Genomic DNA, 19420 nt, shown 5'->3' on the forward strand with positions numbered 1-19420 from the left:
GTATGTGATGTCAACGCTGCGATTTTTTTTTAAATTGGCAGGTATCAAGTGTTTTTGAACCTGGGAGCGGGAGGTCACGCCTTACGGTCCTAATATGTTCTTTGGAGGGGGTACGGTTGCAAAGTATCCATGACAAGGAGGCTGGGAGGGGGCACAGAGAGCTGTGAAAAAAATTGAGGTGAAAAAAACAGTGCTTTTAAGCGAAATCACTCACCAGGTAACTCAGTCAATCACTAAGCAGCTGATTCTATCACTTACTCACTGGGTCACTCATTATATCACTCACTCCCTGGGTCCCTCACTTGCTCACCAGGGCACTCACTATGTCACTCGATCATTCTCTCAGTAGGCCAGTTACTCACTTGATCTCGTGGTTGCTCATTTACTCCCTAGGTCACTCACTTTATCATGCACGCGCTAGATCTCATTCTATCATCAACTCATTAGGTTGATCACTGTGTCACCCAATCACCTGGTCACTTACTTTGTTACTCACTAACTAGGTCGCTCATTCTATCACTAACTAGCCAGGTCACTCACTCTGTAACACACTCAATCACTAGGTCACTTACTCTATCTCTAGATCGCTCACTCACTAGTTTGTTCACTCACTTACTAACTACTGTATGATTTACTGACTTGTGTCGAACTGTTGTCGGTGAATTTCCGTAACCCATTTTTAGCACACATGAAGAACTTCACTGACTTCATAGATATTATTAATAATTGAAGCGTTCATTTCAGAAACCCCCTAAGTGCAGAATTTCTAATTCTGAGATAATCAGGAAAACCCTTCTAACTTGACTGAAAACAGATATTTTTCACAAAAAAAATCCTGAGTTTGAAGGATGGAAACGCCATATATTTAATGAAGTTCAGGGGAGAGGGGTGAAAAAAAATTTAGTTACGGGATTTCTGCAATAAAATAAATCTACATTACACAATTTTACCATTTTTATGATGTTATAGTTAGTTCAGTTAGGGGTAGAAATCAACCAATTGAATTCTGAATAAAATTCCAATAACATTGAATTTTATTTCGGTGAATTACAGATACTTTGTAGAAATAAAATAATCATATGTAATATCGTTCACTATCCTGCATATATAGTCGGAATCTTCTCTCATTTTAATTTTAGATGTTGGCCAACTCACAATCGTGTTGTAGAATTCAGCATAGTCTGTGGTATATGCGATAAGTTTTTGCAGATTATCAATTTTTTTTCCTAGTCGATTGAGATTTTTCAAGCTGGGTAGGTTCTCGAAGTTGGCGGTTCAAGAGCGTGAGTGGTCTTTCTCCAAATAAATGTTGATGCAATCAAGCCATTAATGTATTGGCTTTCACTTTCCCAATAGTAAGTCATGGCTGAAGGCAGTGTCCGTACGTATATATTTTAATTGGCAGTCTTTTATTCTTTCGAATGCTCCTTCCTGACGTTCCGCCAGAGTTGACGGTTTTCTTGAATGAGCATGGCCACTACTTTTCAAAGATATTCATCTTGTATGTTTTTACTTTCTACACATTGAGTAGAAATTATTACAAATTTCACCCAGAACTTCTTGGCTGCCAAGTTTGAAACACTTGGCGGAACATTTGCAATTGATTTTGTCAGGACGAGTTTTTCTGAGTGATTGTCTTACCTTTGTAAGTGGCATATTCTTTGCCCTAACCTCGTGAGTAAGATTAATGACACCTTTTCTTCTGAGTTTCCACGTCTGATTGCGATTCACTAGATATTTTTTTCAAACTTAAACAAACAGAAAACGGGAAAATAATCAGAACAAAAGAAACTTTCTAAACACAGAATGATCCGAAACGATTTGTTTAACTCTTTTTAAGGGTTCATAAAATCCGTTAGCGCTGCTAATTGTTGCACGTTTTAGAGCAGAAATCCCGTAAATGATGTCACTTATAGGGTTTCTGCACCAAATGAATATTTCGAGGAAGCAAAATGGAGGTATACAAAATATTTTTTCAGCGGGTTTTTGCACCAAACGAAGCGTCCATCAATCAATTACAAGAAACCAGTATTAACTCAATTTCGAATTTTTTGTCACTTATGGGGTTTCTGTAATAAGCACTCAAATTAAGCCTTATGCCTTCTTTTTTTTGTGAAGAAATAGACTGAATAGTGGAAACACAAACGTCGTGTGTGTGCTACCTGCCCTTTAATATTCCCTCAGGAAAACAAAGCTTGCGAAACCTTAATGCATGCAGCATGTTAAGGATCAAAATCATTTTACATGAAGTTCAAGATTTGAAAATATTACCGGTTGTAGGCTTTATACAAGTATTTTGCCTTGTATTCCCAGTCAACTCTTTCAAATAATGAAAAAAAAAAAAATACTAATACACCACCACAACAGGAAAAACGCTCAACGAAGTCTTCCCACTCAATCTGCGATATTGGGTCAGGATTTCTTGCATTCACTTTCATTTATCATTTAGTGAAGCGGCCGGCTCTTGAAACTTTTACTAAATACCATGGGTGGAGATACGGGGGGGGGGGGCGTGGTGGGGCATTGGGCATTGCCGCCCCCCCCCCCCCAGCGTCAAAGGTTAAGTCGACTGATCTAATGTATACATGAATTGAAATCATCATCATCGTGCCCCCCCCCCCCAGACTTTCAAGTCTATCTCCACCTATGTTAGATACTAAATTTACATGGAAATTGTTAAGTTTCCCTGTTACTTATAAAGATAGATGCAAATAAAGTAACGAAAAGTAATACATTTTTTTGTTTGAAAAAAAATTCTGGTTGAGTTTTTTCATAATTTCCCAATGCAATTAGCATGGACTTATTATTTTTTTTAACTTTGAAAAAAAAATTAATAAGTGAAACGATCATAAAAATGCCCTTAAACTTGAAAAATGCTTTAAAAGTGAAAAAGTCCGGGAAAATGCATAAAGATGCATTCGTCCTTCCTTACATTTCATCAAAATCCTGGTGATGAGATGAAGTATAACTACGTATAGCAAATCCAGTAGGTAGAACCCGTAGACCACAACACCCACGTGATAAAATTAGATGGGTATCTATAACGAGGGGTACGCAGAATCCTCATTTTCAAAAGCTTTGTATATTATAAATTCATTCAGTTGTTATCAATTTATCAAGTATAAAGGGTCTTGCTCCTGGGTTTTTGAAGGTCTTGCGTCAAGACAGGGGCTACGAGAAAACTATCTGCCCAAAGCAGGCCACGGACGGAAAAAAAGTTAAGAAACAACCCCATATTTGCTAGTATGATCTGTAGATCCCAGTCATATTTGTGTGATTGACTATCATATTTATCAGTACGTGCTGGGGAAGGGGAATAAGCATCGAGCTTATACTGTATTACTGGAGGGAGCATCCGCGACAGCAGCGACATCGAATGAAAGGGGATCACGTGACTCAGTGAAAACAGAGCATCCGCGACAGCAGCAACATCGAATGAAAAGGGATCACGTGACTCAGTGAAAACAAAGTTCATGCCTGGCAATTTCCTCATTGAAATTTGAAATGTACAGTTCGGTCTCTAAATATTGCGTATTAAAGATTAAAAAAAAGAAGGATGGAGAACTCATCTAAAAGATTAAAAAAATATATCAAACTATATATTTCATTAATACTGGAATTATTTCTTTCGTTAATACTGAAAAATTTCTTTCTTCGAGAGATTTTCCCTCATTAATTTTGGAATTATCTTTCACTATTGCTGGAATTATCACTTTCATTTATTTTAGAACTGAAATTATCACTTTCATTTATTTTAGAACTGAAATTTACCTCTTTCATTAATTCTAGAATTTCTCTTTCATTAATTCTGGAATTATCTTTCATTAATTCTGGAATTATCTCTTTCATTAATTTTGGAATTATCACTTTTATCAATGCTGTAATTATCTCTTTCATTAATTCTGGAATTATCTTTCATTAATTCTGGAATTATCATTTTTCATTAATTCTGGAATTATCATTTTTCATTAATTTTGGAATTATCACTTTCATTAATTTTGGAATCATCACTTTCATTAATTTTGGAATTATCACTTTCATTAATTTTGGAATTATCACTTTCATTAGTTTTGGAATTATCACTTTTATCAATGCTGCAATTACTCTTTCATTAATTACGGAATAATCTTTCATTAATACTGGAATTATCACTCTTTCTTTAATTTTGGAATTATCTTCCCTTATTTCTGGAATAATCTTTCATTAATGCTGAAATTGTCTCCTTCATTAATTTTGGAATTATCTCATCGATGCTGAAATTATTTTTTTCATATTTATTATTTGAAAATCCTATTTTTACCTTTAAGAAAAATAACGGGGGAGATTGTGTGTTTTCACCGAGTCACATGATCGTCCGACGAATGATGTTGCGGACAACGTTCTCAGCATTGCCAAGGCGAAGACCTCTGACGTCACACTCCCTCCAATAATATAAGCTCGATGGGAAAAAAACATAAATAGCATACCTCAGGTAAATGGTGAGCTCGATATTTGTGCTGCCATCTATACACGAGAAGGAAAAATGCAAGTCCGAATAACTCGTTTCACGTCGACTTCTTTTAGCGCTCTACAATTACCAATATACCAGGGTGTATGGACCCTTGGATCGAACTTTATCCAGTTTTATAATACAGTACTAGCGATTTTAATCGGTTCATATTTATTTCTTTAGTAACTGAATCAGTTACTAGCTGTGATATAGTCGGATTAAGTTGATATAAATCAGATTTTTTCTTAATTTAAATTAAGTTGATTTCTTATTAAGCAAAATTAATCTTTAAGAATGCATATTTTTTTAATCTACTTTGAAATATAACATAGCATTAACCAGGGTTGGGGCAAATCTAAAAAAAAATAGGTGCCTGAATAAATTTAGGCTCCAAAAAAAAAAAATTAACTGAAGAAAAAGATTCAAAATAATGCTTTTTTAGGACATTGTGAATCCTCTTTCATGTTGGCGGACATACTGCTATAAGTTCCAAACATTTTGTGCTGCTCTCAGCCTGCATTTTAGTAACTACTACACAAAGAAAATTTTTTGCCACCAATACCAATTTTTTAGTCGCCATACCGACCTGGCGCTCGAGATTTGTCCAGCCCTGCCAGTGACGTATGAACCAACAAATAAACTCGTAAGCCATTTTTGACCGCTCCTCTAATTCACGACCAAATAATAATTTTTTTTATACTTAAATGACATATTTGAGAAGTTTAAAAAAATGTAAATTATAATTTAGCATGTTTTTCTCCATAATTTATGTAAATTTCTAATTAGTGTAATTAATAAACTTAATTGAGAGAAATAGTATTCGGGTGCCTCTCACGTATCACGTGATAAAAGAAAAAAAAACTTTTTTTTTAATATTTTGAAAACATTTATTTCTGTCGGCCGTGGAAAAAAAAAAATTCCAAATGGAAAATCGGGATAAAAATACATTTAAAAAATTGAATTTTTTTGTAAACAAATTTTAAAAAATACAATGTCTCTCTCTAGACCTTTTAATTTCCAAAAATGTTAATTCATAAAAAAAATTCTATGAAAACAAAGAATATGAATGCCAGAAATGTGTTCATGTAACATGGTAGTCTGTGGAGCCTGAATTAACTTTAGAATGGAATGTTGTTTTTAGAACTAGCGTGTGATATTGCTTGATAATTACAACATTTTATTCTTCCATGGTCCACCTGTATTGATGTTGGTGCGACATTTTTTACAAACAACAATAAAGAAAATGTTATAGCAACGGTAATTCAACAACAAAGTTATATCAACAATAAATTTCAAGTCTTTAAACAGAAAGTAATTACCCCGTATTTTCATTACACCCAACTTCAAAGTTAACAGTATGCTTACCATAGACATGGAAAATAATCTTTCAACTGATGTACAGGGTGCGCATAAAGTCCATAGAAAATTTAAAAGTTGATAAAAACCGGAAAAATGACCGAAATAAAAAACGGTTTGCAGGGTTAGCATCGCTGGTCACGGGAATTTTTTTTTAAGGAAGGAAAATAAAAATAACTAAAAAAACAGCCGATAGGTGGCGCTGGTACAAGCGAGTTCGGTGGAAAATATGCAAATGAGACGGTTATAAGAACTTGCGCTCCTGATTCACAACCAGTCCATCGTTGTAAACCGTGTATGCGAACAAGGATATTGAGTGCGAAGGAAGGATAAAGCTTTGTTGGTGAAAGTTGCTTTACGTGAACCTGTGGTGATGGTCATGTGGAACACATACTGCTGTAATAAACGATTTAGAGGCATTCCGTTCGTTATTTGCGATCTTTTATTTGACTTGTGTACGTCAGTGTCGCTTATCGGTTGTTTTTTTAGTTTTTTTTCCTGTCTTAAAAAAAATTCCCGTGACGTAGCGATGCTAACCCTGCCAACCGTTTTTTATTTCGGTAATTTTTTCAGTTTTTAAGCATTTTTAAAGTTTCTACGGACTTTTTGCCTACCCCGTAGAAGTATAGCTCTTCAGCCTGTTGTATCATCAACCCTTAATTAAATTGAAATGTGTCGTACACCAATATGTCTGGGACACAATGTTTCTTCAAAGAAGAAATTATGAAGTAGATGGGGCTTAGATATGAATTTCACGATTATTGATACTAAAACTACTAGAATGTTTTTCCCTTTGAAACAGAAATACACCCCCTCCCCGAGCTCTGTCAATTTTCTTTAGGAAAAATTAGGTGAACTGAGTACCCTGTGTTAATGCATTAAAAAACACTTGGAGCAGTTATACTTAAGTTTATACCAGGAATGGCCAACCCACGACACGTATCAAGAGTAGCACATGAATGCTTTTCAAAATTAATGAAATTTTATTTCATTTTTCAATCAAAAATAAACTATCTTCAACTTTTAAATAATCCTTTTCTAATGAATGATAGTCTTGTAGGCTGCCAAACCTAAATTTGCCTGTGGTAGGTTCACAATTATGTGATGACTTTGTATTCAATGCGTCTGTTTGGTTTATATTTTTAGGCATAAAAGTTGCTGGACGTCGCATCTGTACAAGATTTAGGGTCGCCCGCATGGGGCACATGCACTATATAATACAATTACATTGTATATCCATGCATTCTTGGGGAGGGACTGAATCTTCTTATAGAGTTTACTGGAGGAGGGGGGGCCAAGTACTCCGAGTTCTCAGGTTCCGGTGTCTATGCCCCAACATGGTATGAACTTCTACCGATATACGTACATGCAAAATCTGCATTGTAATAAACGAATTTATGAATCGAAAATAAAAGCAATGTTATAACTCAGAGTGACGAACTGAACATTTTCACGAAAATAAAGAGGAAAGCCGATGTACGATATATTGCAGGAACAGAAAAAGAAAATGCTGGTGTCCCGTAAAAACGAGTCGTTTGGTCTGCAAGTTGAAATTCGTACATGGCAAACGCATAAAAAGTAATCTTGATTGTATCACGGCTTGGAAAAAGATTGGACAACCCTGGTACATATATCCCACTTCGTATTTCTCAATTTTTCCTATACATGAGCAAATCTAAAAATAGAACAACTATCCTTCTGCGCTGCATCTATAGTCCATATTTACAAGATCTTTCAATCAAGAAATTTATGGCTTTTACCACATTACAATAACATAAATACTAATCTAGGTTATTTTTACTTAAATACAATTAGAGTAAAAAATATAGAAAAAAATGAAATTTAAATTGAAGACAAAATGAAATTTGAACAGTGAAAAAAACAAAATTTAAATTTCGTGATTTAAATCAATGATTTCTTTTTTCAATCAAATGATTTGAATCTTCATTTTAATCATGATTTAAATAAAACTAACTTAAAATTGCTGGATATAGTTGCGCAAGTCACAGCTTCGCGAATTTTCCAAAAAATTGCGCTTTTTATGCAAATTACAAGGAAAAAGAGGGGAGGTGTAAAAGAAAGGTATATCCTTCGCTTCTTGTGCCAGGGATTAACTCGAAAAATGTCACGTCGCCATCGTAAATCCTTCGTATAGCATCTAAAACAAAATTTCTCGTCAGTTCCAGCCGGTAACAGTCGGAAAGCACACGTGCTTTCACGTTTTAACTATCACCGAGGGGATTAAATACCCGATTCCATCAGAGATTTTGTTTTTTTGGGGGGATTTTTTTTTTTTTTTTCTGATGATTTCGGCATAACGTGCCACAACTATCATCACAGAATTGCAAATGAATACGAAAAATCAAAAAAGAAAGTTGCAGAGGTCACGAAACTCGATTATGAAATCGGTGGACGTCCGTGCTTTTGCCTGGCCAAAATCTTCAGCAGAAAAGGTTCATCATAAACTTGGGACTTTCATATGACCTTGACGAATCATACTTTCATGTGAACGGTCTCGTAAATAAACAGATCCGGGGAATGGGGAATCCTCATGTGTACGTTCCACGATCTCTGTAAACATCAAAAATTACTGTATACTGAATTGAACAAACCGAGCATGATCAGACTCTGTCTCATCAGCCATATAAGCTCACAAAGAAATGGTCCCAAGGCGTCGTTCTCAAAAAAATTATGAAAAAGTTGAAGTGAATTCATCTCACCCGGAAACACATAAGAACCAAAAAATTAGCGGCGCAGTGCAATTATCAAAGCCACAAAAGTTAATGAAAATGACAACAGTTGGCTACTCATCGCCTTTCGTGCTGCTTCTTTGGCCATATCAATAAAAGAAAATTCTTTCTAATCTTACACAAGCTCTCCTTTTTCACGTTCTTTCCACCTTTTCACTTTCCTCTTCCAGCATTTTCTTATGTAAACTACTTATTTACTTTTTTTCTTTCTTTGTCTGCATTTGGGGGTCATTCAAGTATTACGTCAGCATCGAGGGTTGAGGTGTTTCCGATTTGCTGAATTTTGGGGCGAGGGGTGGATGATGCTTACGTCATCAACCGTATAGTTTGTGGGCACCTGCACAAACATTCTTCCTCTTGAAAAGTCACCTACAGAGCCACTTTAGCTATCGCTAAATGTTTCGCGGATTCAAGTGATCTGGAGATGTGTCGCGGTCCGCTTAAGTGCTCTTGAACTGTGACGCGTGTCACTCAAGTGATCCGTAATTACGCCGCGGATCATTTAAGTAATCTGAGAATGTGCCGCGAGTAACTTGAGTGGTGCAGAGACGCACAGGGGGGCCGCTTGAATGCTCTAAAACTGTGCCACATGTCACTCAAGGGATCTCTACATGTGACACGGATAGCTTAAGTGTTCTGGAACTGTATCAGTTAAGTGATCTATGAATGTGCCACGGGCCTACTATGATTGCCGGGCATACTACTATTACGGGCCTATTGATTGATCTGAAAGTATGGCACGGGTCGCTTAAATGCTCTGGAAGTGTGCCATGGGTCACTCAAGCGATCTGTGCCGCTTAGCTCATTTTTACAAAATTAGGTTTGAGGTGCGTGCCAAATCAGATAACCCCCCCCCCCCCAGGGCCACATTTAGACCAAGGGTGTACCATATATGGCTTATGGCTTAGAGCAGTGATTCCCAAAGTGGGCGATGGAAAGATCTAGGGGGGGGGCGGTAGAAGCTACGGGAATAACATAGGATCCTATGGGTCAGATTGCGTTGGGGGCGATGTGAGAAAGAAATTTCTGAAGAAGAGGGCAATGGGGGACAAGAAGGTTGGGAAACTATGGCTTAGAGGATGGGTTGCAATGAATTTCTAAAAAAGAAAGTTATTAGCCTTCAAATAGCATTGAAATTGACAGAAATCGATTATATTAACACACATATAAAGATATTTTCTTTCGAAATTTTAATTCTTTTTAAAAAAAAATTTTTTGATCATCTTGCGGGGGGGACGAGCCTCCCCATGTCACCCCCCCCCCCCCCGCGGTACGTCTCTGATCCCACCAATATGTGTTAGGAGGTATGGGGCAGAGCAGAGATGAACAAATTTTGCGACGAGGGGGGGGGGAAGGATCAAAAATGGCTAAAAATTTGCTGACGTAATACTTGAACGGCCCCTTTATCCTAGCCCTACGTTGTTCGAATTACGTCACTGTTAGACTCCAGGGTTGCGGGATTTTTAGATTCATTCTTGGCCTCTAAATATTGATATTTTGAACGCCAATACAAATTTTTTTTCTGAGCGACCCATAATAATTACACAAATAAGTAATAATTACCATAATAATACACAGAAATTCTGTGCACATTTGAATGAGAATCAGAGAAATAGAATCAGTAGTAATTTTTTCAAAACGTTTTGAAGACGTCACTTTGGGACCCTTTCTCCGTCAGTGCCCGGCCGGAAAAAGCTCCAATTAATAGTCCTCCTCCAAGCCAGGACATAGCCCGCCGCTCTGTCTCAAGGAAGAGATATAAGCTGAAGCAGGTGGTCAAACACCTGGGCCATGCCGTAAAATAGCCGGTAGTCCGACCGGGTAAGCAAGAGAACCAGGAAAAAACATTAAAAAAATAAAGAATAATTATTGTTACAATAAATAAGGGGAAAAAATTGTTACAACAATAAAGCACCAAATTAGTCTAACTGGATTGCAAATGCTGTACAGAACGAAGAGGTAACGAGGGGGTACATGCACAAAAAAGCCCCCGTACGGGGGGTCACAGCGAGGAGTTTCTAGCGATTTCATTACGGTGTTTGTTTTGAGATCCGCTGGACTTTGCGTGGGTTGTCTCTGTCGAAAAATTACTGTATGGGCCGCTTTTTTTATGTATCAATAGCATTATTGGGCCTATTTTTGTTACAAGAGACAGTGAATTCGTGTATTTGCATTAAAATCTTGCACGAATTTGTGGTCATCCTTAATGACTTTGACGAATCGCCTGAAACAACTTGGTTCACGCAAGATAGTGCGAGGCCAATATTGGGCTGATGATGTTTTTACTTCCCTGAAGCAATATTTTGATGATTACGTCATTGCATTGGACTACCTTCTCCCCCCCCCCCATCCATCCCCAACGAAATGACATGGGACTAGATCAGGGATTCTCAACCGGTGCTCCGCGGCGACTCGAGGAAAATAATATGAATCAGTAAATTTGATAGATATATAAATAAAAGAGGCCTAAAGGTTCTCTCTGCCATAAAAATTATGTACAAAACAGGGCTCCGCCATAAAAATTATATACTGGACAGGGCTCCTGAGTCAAAAAAGGTAAAGAACCGCTGGACTAGATAATCCAGGAGAAAAATATATATCTCTATTTCTCCACATTTTGAGAGCATCGTGATGTAATTTCCATGAGTATTACAATGATTGTTTCCAGACTCTGGATGCAAAGCGCCATCTGTTGTGAAGATTTGCACTACCCAAAAGAAAGCGCAACAAAAAAAACAATTCAGCAAGAATTATTTCAATATTTGTCACCTTTTCTTCTTGCCATTTCAGTTTCAAAACCGTCAATACATTTTGGAACACCCTTCGGATGTGATAGGCGTTTACAGGGGGTATAAAAACTTCTCTAAAAGTAAGTCTCTGACAGTCAACCGCCGAAAAAAAATAGCAGTACTGCTTTGGTTGAAACAACTATCATTTTTTGGTACAGTGGCGCCATCTATTGTTGACAGGGGTAATCAAATAGGCACGAGTGTGCGTACTGATTTTGGAGCTCTCAGATCCGGTAAGTAGTAACCCGTCTTGTGTCTCCGCGCATTCACACGATTATGGAACATAATTCGGTGGGTGTCATCTACAGTCTAAAAAACACCTCCCCAAAAATGTGACCCTTGTTTCAATTTCGATATCGAGCAAACCCTAATCACACAAGGTTATTTTTAGAACATATCCTAAACGCAAATTGTTTGATAAAACGTCATTCTTATTCGCAACCAATGAGGTTTTTTTTTCCTCCATAGCTGAAAAAAGTGCCATGTGTGTGAAAAATCAAGGATACTTTGATGCTAGAACGATACTAATGAACGAGATTGGAACTTTTTCAAAGGAAACCATTAGATGACATTTTTTAGAAGCAGTGCAACAATAAAAGAAGGGAAACGAATCGGAGCAGCTGACGCTTTACCGAATCAGTTTGCATAAGCACCTCCTGAACAAACAAAATGTCTAATAAAACGATAAACTGGACAGCATTACTTCGTATGTCTTGTACAAACAAAAGTAGGAAATCACGTCAAAAGAAAACACCCCGTACATCTACAGTAAAGACAAAAAAATATCCATTTCCATCCATCAATTCAGAGAAATTGAATGATCAAATGGGTCAATTTTTTGCTATTCCTGGGTATTGTTTAAAGGTCAAGGTCAAATATTCATGAACTAAAAAAAAAAATCAGGCACAAGAGCAAAATGTTCTAGGAGCCAAGCTTCTTTTCGAGAGAAATGGTCCAAAATATTTTTTTTCAAACTTTCCTGACGTTTAATAGCCCCCTTTCTATGTTGGCAAATATGATTTCAGAAAGCTCTCCTTCATATTGTAATTTAGTAATCATTCATTGAAAATTTTAAGGTGGCCTGGTGCCTGGGATTGGTTGGACCCTGTCAAGGTGGCTAAGTTGCAGATCTTTTAGAAAGATAATGATTCTTGAAAATATGTAATAAGATATCAAATGAGGTCTGAGGAACAGAAGACAGATTACTACAACAACTTCTTAACTACACATGGCCCTTGAAACATTCTTCTGGAGAATTCAACCACCTCGTTGGGCATTGTGCCTGTTTTGCGGCCTTGGTATCTGTATTCTAACGAATTGTACATGCCGGAATGTGTGTTCTGATTGTATGTGAAGTCCTAAAATATTTATGTTGTCAGAGTTACGCTTGTTTTGTGTGTTTCACAGATGCTGTCTGCCATCTATCCCCCATATTCTGAAGGGGAAATGGCAAATTCCTGAAGTTTTTCACGTTTTTAAATATCATGCTGAAGGTCTACTTGCTCTCTGCAGAAAGACCAAAGATGACACCGAAGTTTTAGAAAAAAAAGATAAATCCCATTTAGAAAATAATGCAGATTTGCAGATTTAGGCTCGTGAGGGTCAAAGGGAAAGGGCCGGAAGCATATATAAGAATTCCTAATATTATTACATCACTGTGCACCACTATCCTTTGCTTTAACTGGGCCATGCTCTACAGCTTTGTGATGCAATTCAAAATTGAATTCAAAGACATTCGTGTCCCAAATGGGATTTGAACTCCCAATAAAAAATTTAGGTAAATGTCAGAAAATCTCCAAAATAGTCTAATTTTGTGTTTATATACAGTAAAACCTCAATCAACGGTCACCCCAACCCTTTTTACGAACAACATTTTTTTGCCTTGCCATAGCCATAGAAAAAAAAAAAAAAGAAGAGGGATTTACTGTATGTATTATATATTCACAGAATATATAGAGAGTGGTCTCATAAAATATCAAGCTACAATTGAATAGTCATTATGAAATCAAAAGATATATAAATAAAAAGCATTCTATATATATATATATATATATATATATATATTACCTAATATATGTATATCATACAATATAAAATATTAAGGCTTGACAAATCCCAGGCCCCAAGTTGCCATGATGACTAAAAAATTTGGTATTGGCACCTAAAGTCTTCTATGTGGTTATCTAACTAATTTCTGAACGAAACACAATTTTGTTTTAAATTTATGTCATCATACGTATCAACCATGAGGGGATTACCAAGTCCTGAAAAAATGAAAATAATGCATTGTTTTAACTTTTTTGCTCAGGGGAAAAATGTTTGGCTTGTAAAAATTCAGCATTATTTTCCGATTTGTTACGCCCTGCATATGCAGTGAAAATCCTATATAAAGATTCCTACAAGAATAATAAACTCAATATTTTTCTCTACTCCTTAAGGGCCATTCAAGTACTATATAAGCAGATTTTCAGCAATTTTTGCCCCCCCCCCCCCCGTCAGCAAAACACTGACCCCCCTCCCTCCCCATCAGCAAAATTTCATCAGCAGCTTAGAATATTTCATATCTTCAAAAAGGGGTGGTTGATGACGTAAGCAACCTTCAAATCCCCTTTCCCCTTGTCATAAAAAGTCAGCAAATCCGAAACCCCCTCCCTCTCGATGCTGACGTAATACTTGAATGGCCCCTTATGCACTTTTAACATAATGTTAATACATTCCATATATATAGAGCCAATATAATAATACATTTTCTCTATATATACCCTTGATGCATCGTTATATAGAAGTTTCACTGTATATCATATTTGCTCATAATGCGTACACTATTAACACACACAGCCATACACATACTCATATAAATCTACATTTACAAGTATGAATGATAAAAGCTGTCTTAAAAAAGAATAAATGTGTTGAATACCTATTAAAAGAACCCTAAAGATCATTGATAATGAAAATATAATTTGGAATTTGCACATAAAGACCTAAATTATATAATTCAAGATATGAGTATAATTTTGGCATTTCTCAACTATATAGATTGACACTTAGTGTTACTGTTGTCAGAAACTTCATTAGACTGGAAGTTATTGTAACTGATAATAGTCATTAATCAAATCATATATATATGTCCATAAGCTATATCCATACATATTCACAGGGGTTATCATTATGATTACATCATTTTCTTCCATACATAGTAGAGATAAATAAAAGTTTTTTGTAATGCGATGTTGCATAAAACTAGTTCCAAAGTGTTTATTTTTCCCCTTTGTATAAAAACACAAAGTTTGATTCAAATTGGTTCAAAGAGATTATTTATATTTAATAAATTTGTTCTATATATGAATTATATAAATGAATGAATTGTTACAGTATAATACTGAAAGCAGTTCAAAGAAAAATAGAAATATGAATTCTTGAAATTTTGGCTTTTTCTGTGCGTTGTCAATTTTTTTATCTCTTGCGAGGATGGGTGGGTCAAAAAAATTAGTCCATAAAAGAGGGAGTGACTGTTAATCAGGAGTTTGAAACGCATACTTTTATTATACAAGGGGAAAATATTATTTGGACGTAAACGACAGGTGACTACAAAGGGAAAAATTTTGCTATGCTTCAAAATTCCAAAAGTTTTGATGAAGTCCATTTATTGATTGATTAGTGTTAATATTGTGCATATGTTATGGTCAGGGTTGGCAGGTTTTTGACGTTTAACTGTCAAAAACCTCAAATAGTATATTTTCATTGTATAAATTCCTATATTGAAAATAAATACACTGATTGATGTACCTAATGCTTAAAACGTCAATATTATACAGGAAGAATAGCCTAAATACTTAATATAATCATTAAATAATTTTCTACTCTCAGAATAATGTTAAGCAATAAATATTATTGCCTTTACAATTTATAGCTCTATTTTTCAAACAAATATTTATACAGAATGTTCTTTTATTTAGTTACAATATATCTTTTATGTACAATCATGGTTTGTGTTATTATTAAATTATGTTGAAAATATCAGGTGCTTTTAAAAAAAAAATTCTTCTTAGAAATAGCATTGCAACCAAGTATAAATTAAAGGCCCAGCAACAGGCAAAATGATATAGCTATGAATTGGGAAGCATAAAGACAGGGAAATTTTTGAAGACATGAATGCTTGTTAAGTATTTCACCCGCACGATCGTTCGAGCTTGGGCTTAAAGGGATAACAAAATTAGCAAATGCTCATCGTCTGTGCTGATTGGATATGAAAGCTGATGAAACTACTACTCCCTCCCATCACTTCTTATAGTGCAACAATTTCTAATGCTATGATTTAGTTGATGGGAATTCTTAAATGTGATAGTTTTTGCAATTTTAATGCTGCATCATGTCAACTTGGGAAACTGGCAAAGCTTTGGCCAGCAAGTCTTGCCATCTCACCTTCAATCAAGAGAGTACTTTCAAACTTTGGTTTTGTACAGATATATTGTGAGTGTTTTTATATTCACTCTAGAATACCAACTCTTACCTCTCAGAAACGTAGAGGTATAGGCAGTTAACAAGCAGTTTCTATAAGCTTTTTTTTAATTAGTATCCTAGTTTTAATAATTATATCATAAATTAATATTTCAAACTGCAGTCTGCATAAAAAATGTTTATGGTAATCCAAGATATGTACTCAACAAAGAGTATTTTAATACATTCATTATAAGTTTTTGATTGTTTAAACCAGTTTTTGACAATTTAAACCCTTTTTTGACACTTGTCATGCCAAAAACTGATTTTTGACAAAAAAAAACTCAACCCTGATTATGGTAGGCCTAAGAATGTGGGAACTTGGGGAGATATATGTGCTCCTTTCTTTTCATTATTCATAAATATACAATTGACAAGAGAATATACTGATGTTAACTGTGGAAACAATCCATCACATGCTATTATATAATTCCAATTTTCTTCTCTTTTCTTTGGTGCATTAAAAATGGAATTTGATCAAATTGACTGTGAAAGGTTCAATAATCTCATTCTACTGTTCTTAGTCATTTCGATTGTTTTGACAGAGATAGCTCTAATAATCTAATAAGAGTGTGTCAGAGTTACTGCATCCCCCCTCCCAATGTTTCATTCCTATTGCACCCCCCCCCCATTCCTATTGGAGCTCCCCTGTACACAAAACATAAACAAAATCAATTAATTCCAACAATTTTTCACATGCTAAATATTCTCAAAATATTTTATAAAAACAAATTCTGGTAATGAAATATTTTTGCAGGGTTCATCCACTTTGAATATACATAAACAGCATGACATTTCACTTGTAATAAAGTGATTTATAGTATGTATGAAAAAAATTGTGCACGAAAAGAACATTTTTCATGTAAACAAATAGATGCCATCCTAGAGAGAACTACTTTCATGAAAACATGAGAAATTTTTACTTAGCAAATTTACCAACAAATTTATTATCATACTCATCAAATACACGATTAACAACAAAAGAGATCATTATCTTCTTCAGAATCAATTATGTTAGACCTTGGATTGTCATGTTGCAATCATGGAAGCCAAAAAAAAAACCAGCAACAAAGTAAATAAACAACATCATTATTCAATAATTGACATGATCAACGAACAATCTCTTTAAAAGTTTTCTATGCTTAAAACGTCAAAAGCTTGATCTAGCCAATTTATCAAATTATAAATTATGATTATCGTTATTATTGTGTGATCTAGGTAAAACTGTTTGCAGATATACTATGTTAGGCCTGAGAATATGGGCCTTTGAGCTCATTTTTTTTATTGTTAAAGAATATATAGTCAACAAGACATCTACGTACTTATGTATTGTTAACTGCCGAAACAATCAATCATATGTTGCTATCAATTCTAATTTTATTCGTTTTTTTTGTACATCTTAATTATTTTAAATGTACTGACACAGATAGCTCTATCACAGAAAACGAGTACTAGTTCCAAAAACTTTTTGCATACTAAATTTTCTCAAAATTACACACACACAGCATATTTTACTGGAATAATTTGGATAATAATGAAGTATTTTGGGGGGAGGGGGTTAATCCACTTTGAATATGCAAATGAACACAATCACATTTCACTTGTAATAAGGTGATTTAATGTACAAAGAAAATCGTGCATAAAAAGAGCATTTTTCATGCAAACAAAAGAGATCTCATCTTTAAGATCTACTTTGTAACAAAACGTTAATAATAACTGTTTCAATTACATACTGAACTCTTAGTAAGCTATTTATCTCAACAAATTTATAATTACACTCAGCATATAGCCTATATGGTCAGCAATAGAACAAATCATTATTTTCCTTTAGATTACTATTATTTGTGTAGTATATAAGTAAAACAATAAGCTATATCTCGAAAATACATGAACAGCATAACATTTTTCACTTGTATTAAAGTGATAATTACTTTGTGATTCCATATCAACAAACTTATATTCATCCAAATACATGATCAACAGTAGAAAAGACATCAATTTGTTATACCGATAATGTAACAAAGTTGATTTCTGATCTACTGATTTTGATTGTTGATCTATTTATTTATCAACAGAAGAAATTATTTTCTTTAGAATCAATTATGTTGGACCTCGGATTGACATGTTGCAGTGAAATCATGGAAGCCGAAAAGCCGGCAACAAAGTAAATAAACAACATCGTTCTTTAATAACTGACATGATAATAAAAAAAACAATCGAATGAACTTACTTAATACAGCTTGAAGTAAGCTGTCATCTCCTATAACTTCCATTTCTTCTCTTTTTAGTGTTTCTTTCCCCCGCATTAAAATAGTCCAATGTTTAAATCCATGTGTAAAATGAAAAAAATCTTGTTTTTTCTCCACGCAATAACATCCATCTTTGCACTCGAGAGTGGGGGGATGTTTGAGAAAATCACTGCGTTTAGTTCATTTGACTACACTTGGTTTTTTTTCCCCCGAATGATATCCATTGTCCACTTTTGAGGAATTTCACAAAATTACATTGTCCGACGCGACGATCGATGCATTATATTTTTTATTGTACGAAATTGGCGGAAAATTGTGAAAATAATTGGCTGCAGTCACAAAAAAAAGAAAAAGTACGCACGAAAAAAAGTCTTCTTTTGGTGAACTTTTTTCTTCTTTTCAAAAACTGAAGATTCCTTTTCCAAGGTCTATTACGACGTCCGTGTCCTATTGGTTGGATTACCGTGACGTCATGACGTGATCAAAATTTTTCAATGCTGCAAAACTCGACTAAAAATTGAGATTTTTATACCCGATTATTAAATGAAAATCATTAATTTTATTTATTCGTATAATTTGACTTTTTTTTTTTGTAATTAATGAACGGATACTGAACGTTTTTGAAGTTTTCGTCTTTCGATGATGTCATGCGCAGATGTGACAATTTTGAGAGTTTCCGCGCATGTCATTAGGTACCATTTAATATGGAAAAAAGAGCCTCAAAGTTAGTGTCAGAGGTGAGGGAACAGTCGATGACATCACGTCTTGGTTCAGCCAATAGAGAGAGGGCATCCGCTGAGCCGGGAAAAATCACCTGTTGAGTAGGATGATTTATAATAGGCTTTTGAGAGAGAGTTCTCTCCCTCTCGATGGCTGCATTTTGGGGTAAGGAAAGGTGTGGTGGGGGGGTTATAGCAGAGCCTCAATATTTACTCTGTTTAAACAAATATTTACTCTGTCGCCCAGGGCCAAAGCTGCATTACCTTTCAAGCGGCTTTGCCCAGGGCCAAGGTCCCAATTGTGGGGGGGGGGGGGGGTGTAAATTTCATCCTTTATATATAACACAGGCACCTCTTACACACATCCTTTCCTTTACACAGGCAGGGCCGGATTAACCATTAAGCAAAATAAGCACGTGCTTAGGGCATCAGTAGTACTAAAGGCAGGGCCACAACTAGATGTTTGGTCACCCGGGGCAAGTGCGCATTTTGGCACCCCCCTTGTAATGTTCAAGGAGAGGTTTGAGAATAAAATTTGCGCCCCTTCTGGTCCAGCGCCCGGGGCACG

The 19420-nt window shown here is 35.4% G+C and overlaps 1 protein-coding gene across 1 annotated transcript in view; it reads right to left on the minus strand.

Moving 5' to 3' along the window:
- LOC149071615 (uncharacterized) overlaps window positions 1-18518 on the minus strand; it is a 188178-nt gene extending 169660 nt beyond the window's left edge. The window contains exon 1 of the mRNA XM_089247641.1: window positions 18115-18518. Within this exon, the coding sequence (XP_089103767.1) occupies window positions 18115-18190 (76 nt within the window). The 5' untranslated portion in view covers window positions 18191-18518. The remainder of the gene's footprint in view (window positions 1-18114) is intronic.
- Window positions 18519-19420: the final 902 nt, after the last annotated feature.

This window comes from Pholcus phalangioides, unplaced genomic scaffold (genome assembly GCF_987345545.1).
Source record: "Pholcus phalangioides strain wild (caught in Gottingen) unplaced genomic scaffold, Ppha-v1.0 ptg000018l_1, whole genome shotgun sequence".
Classification (NCBI taxonomy): domain Eukaryota; kingdom Metazoa; phylum Arthropoda; class Arachnida; order Araneae; family Pholcidae; genus Pholcus; species Pholcus phalangioides.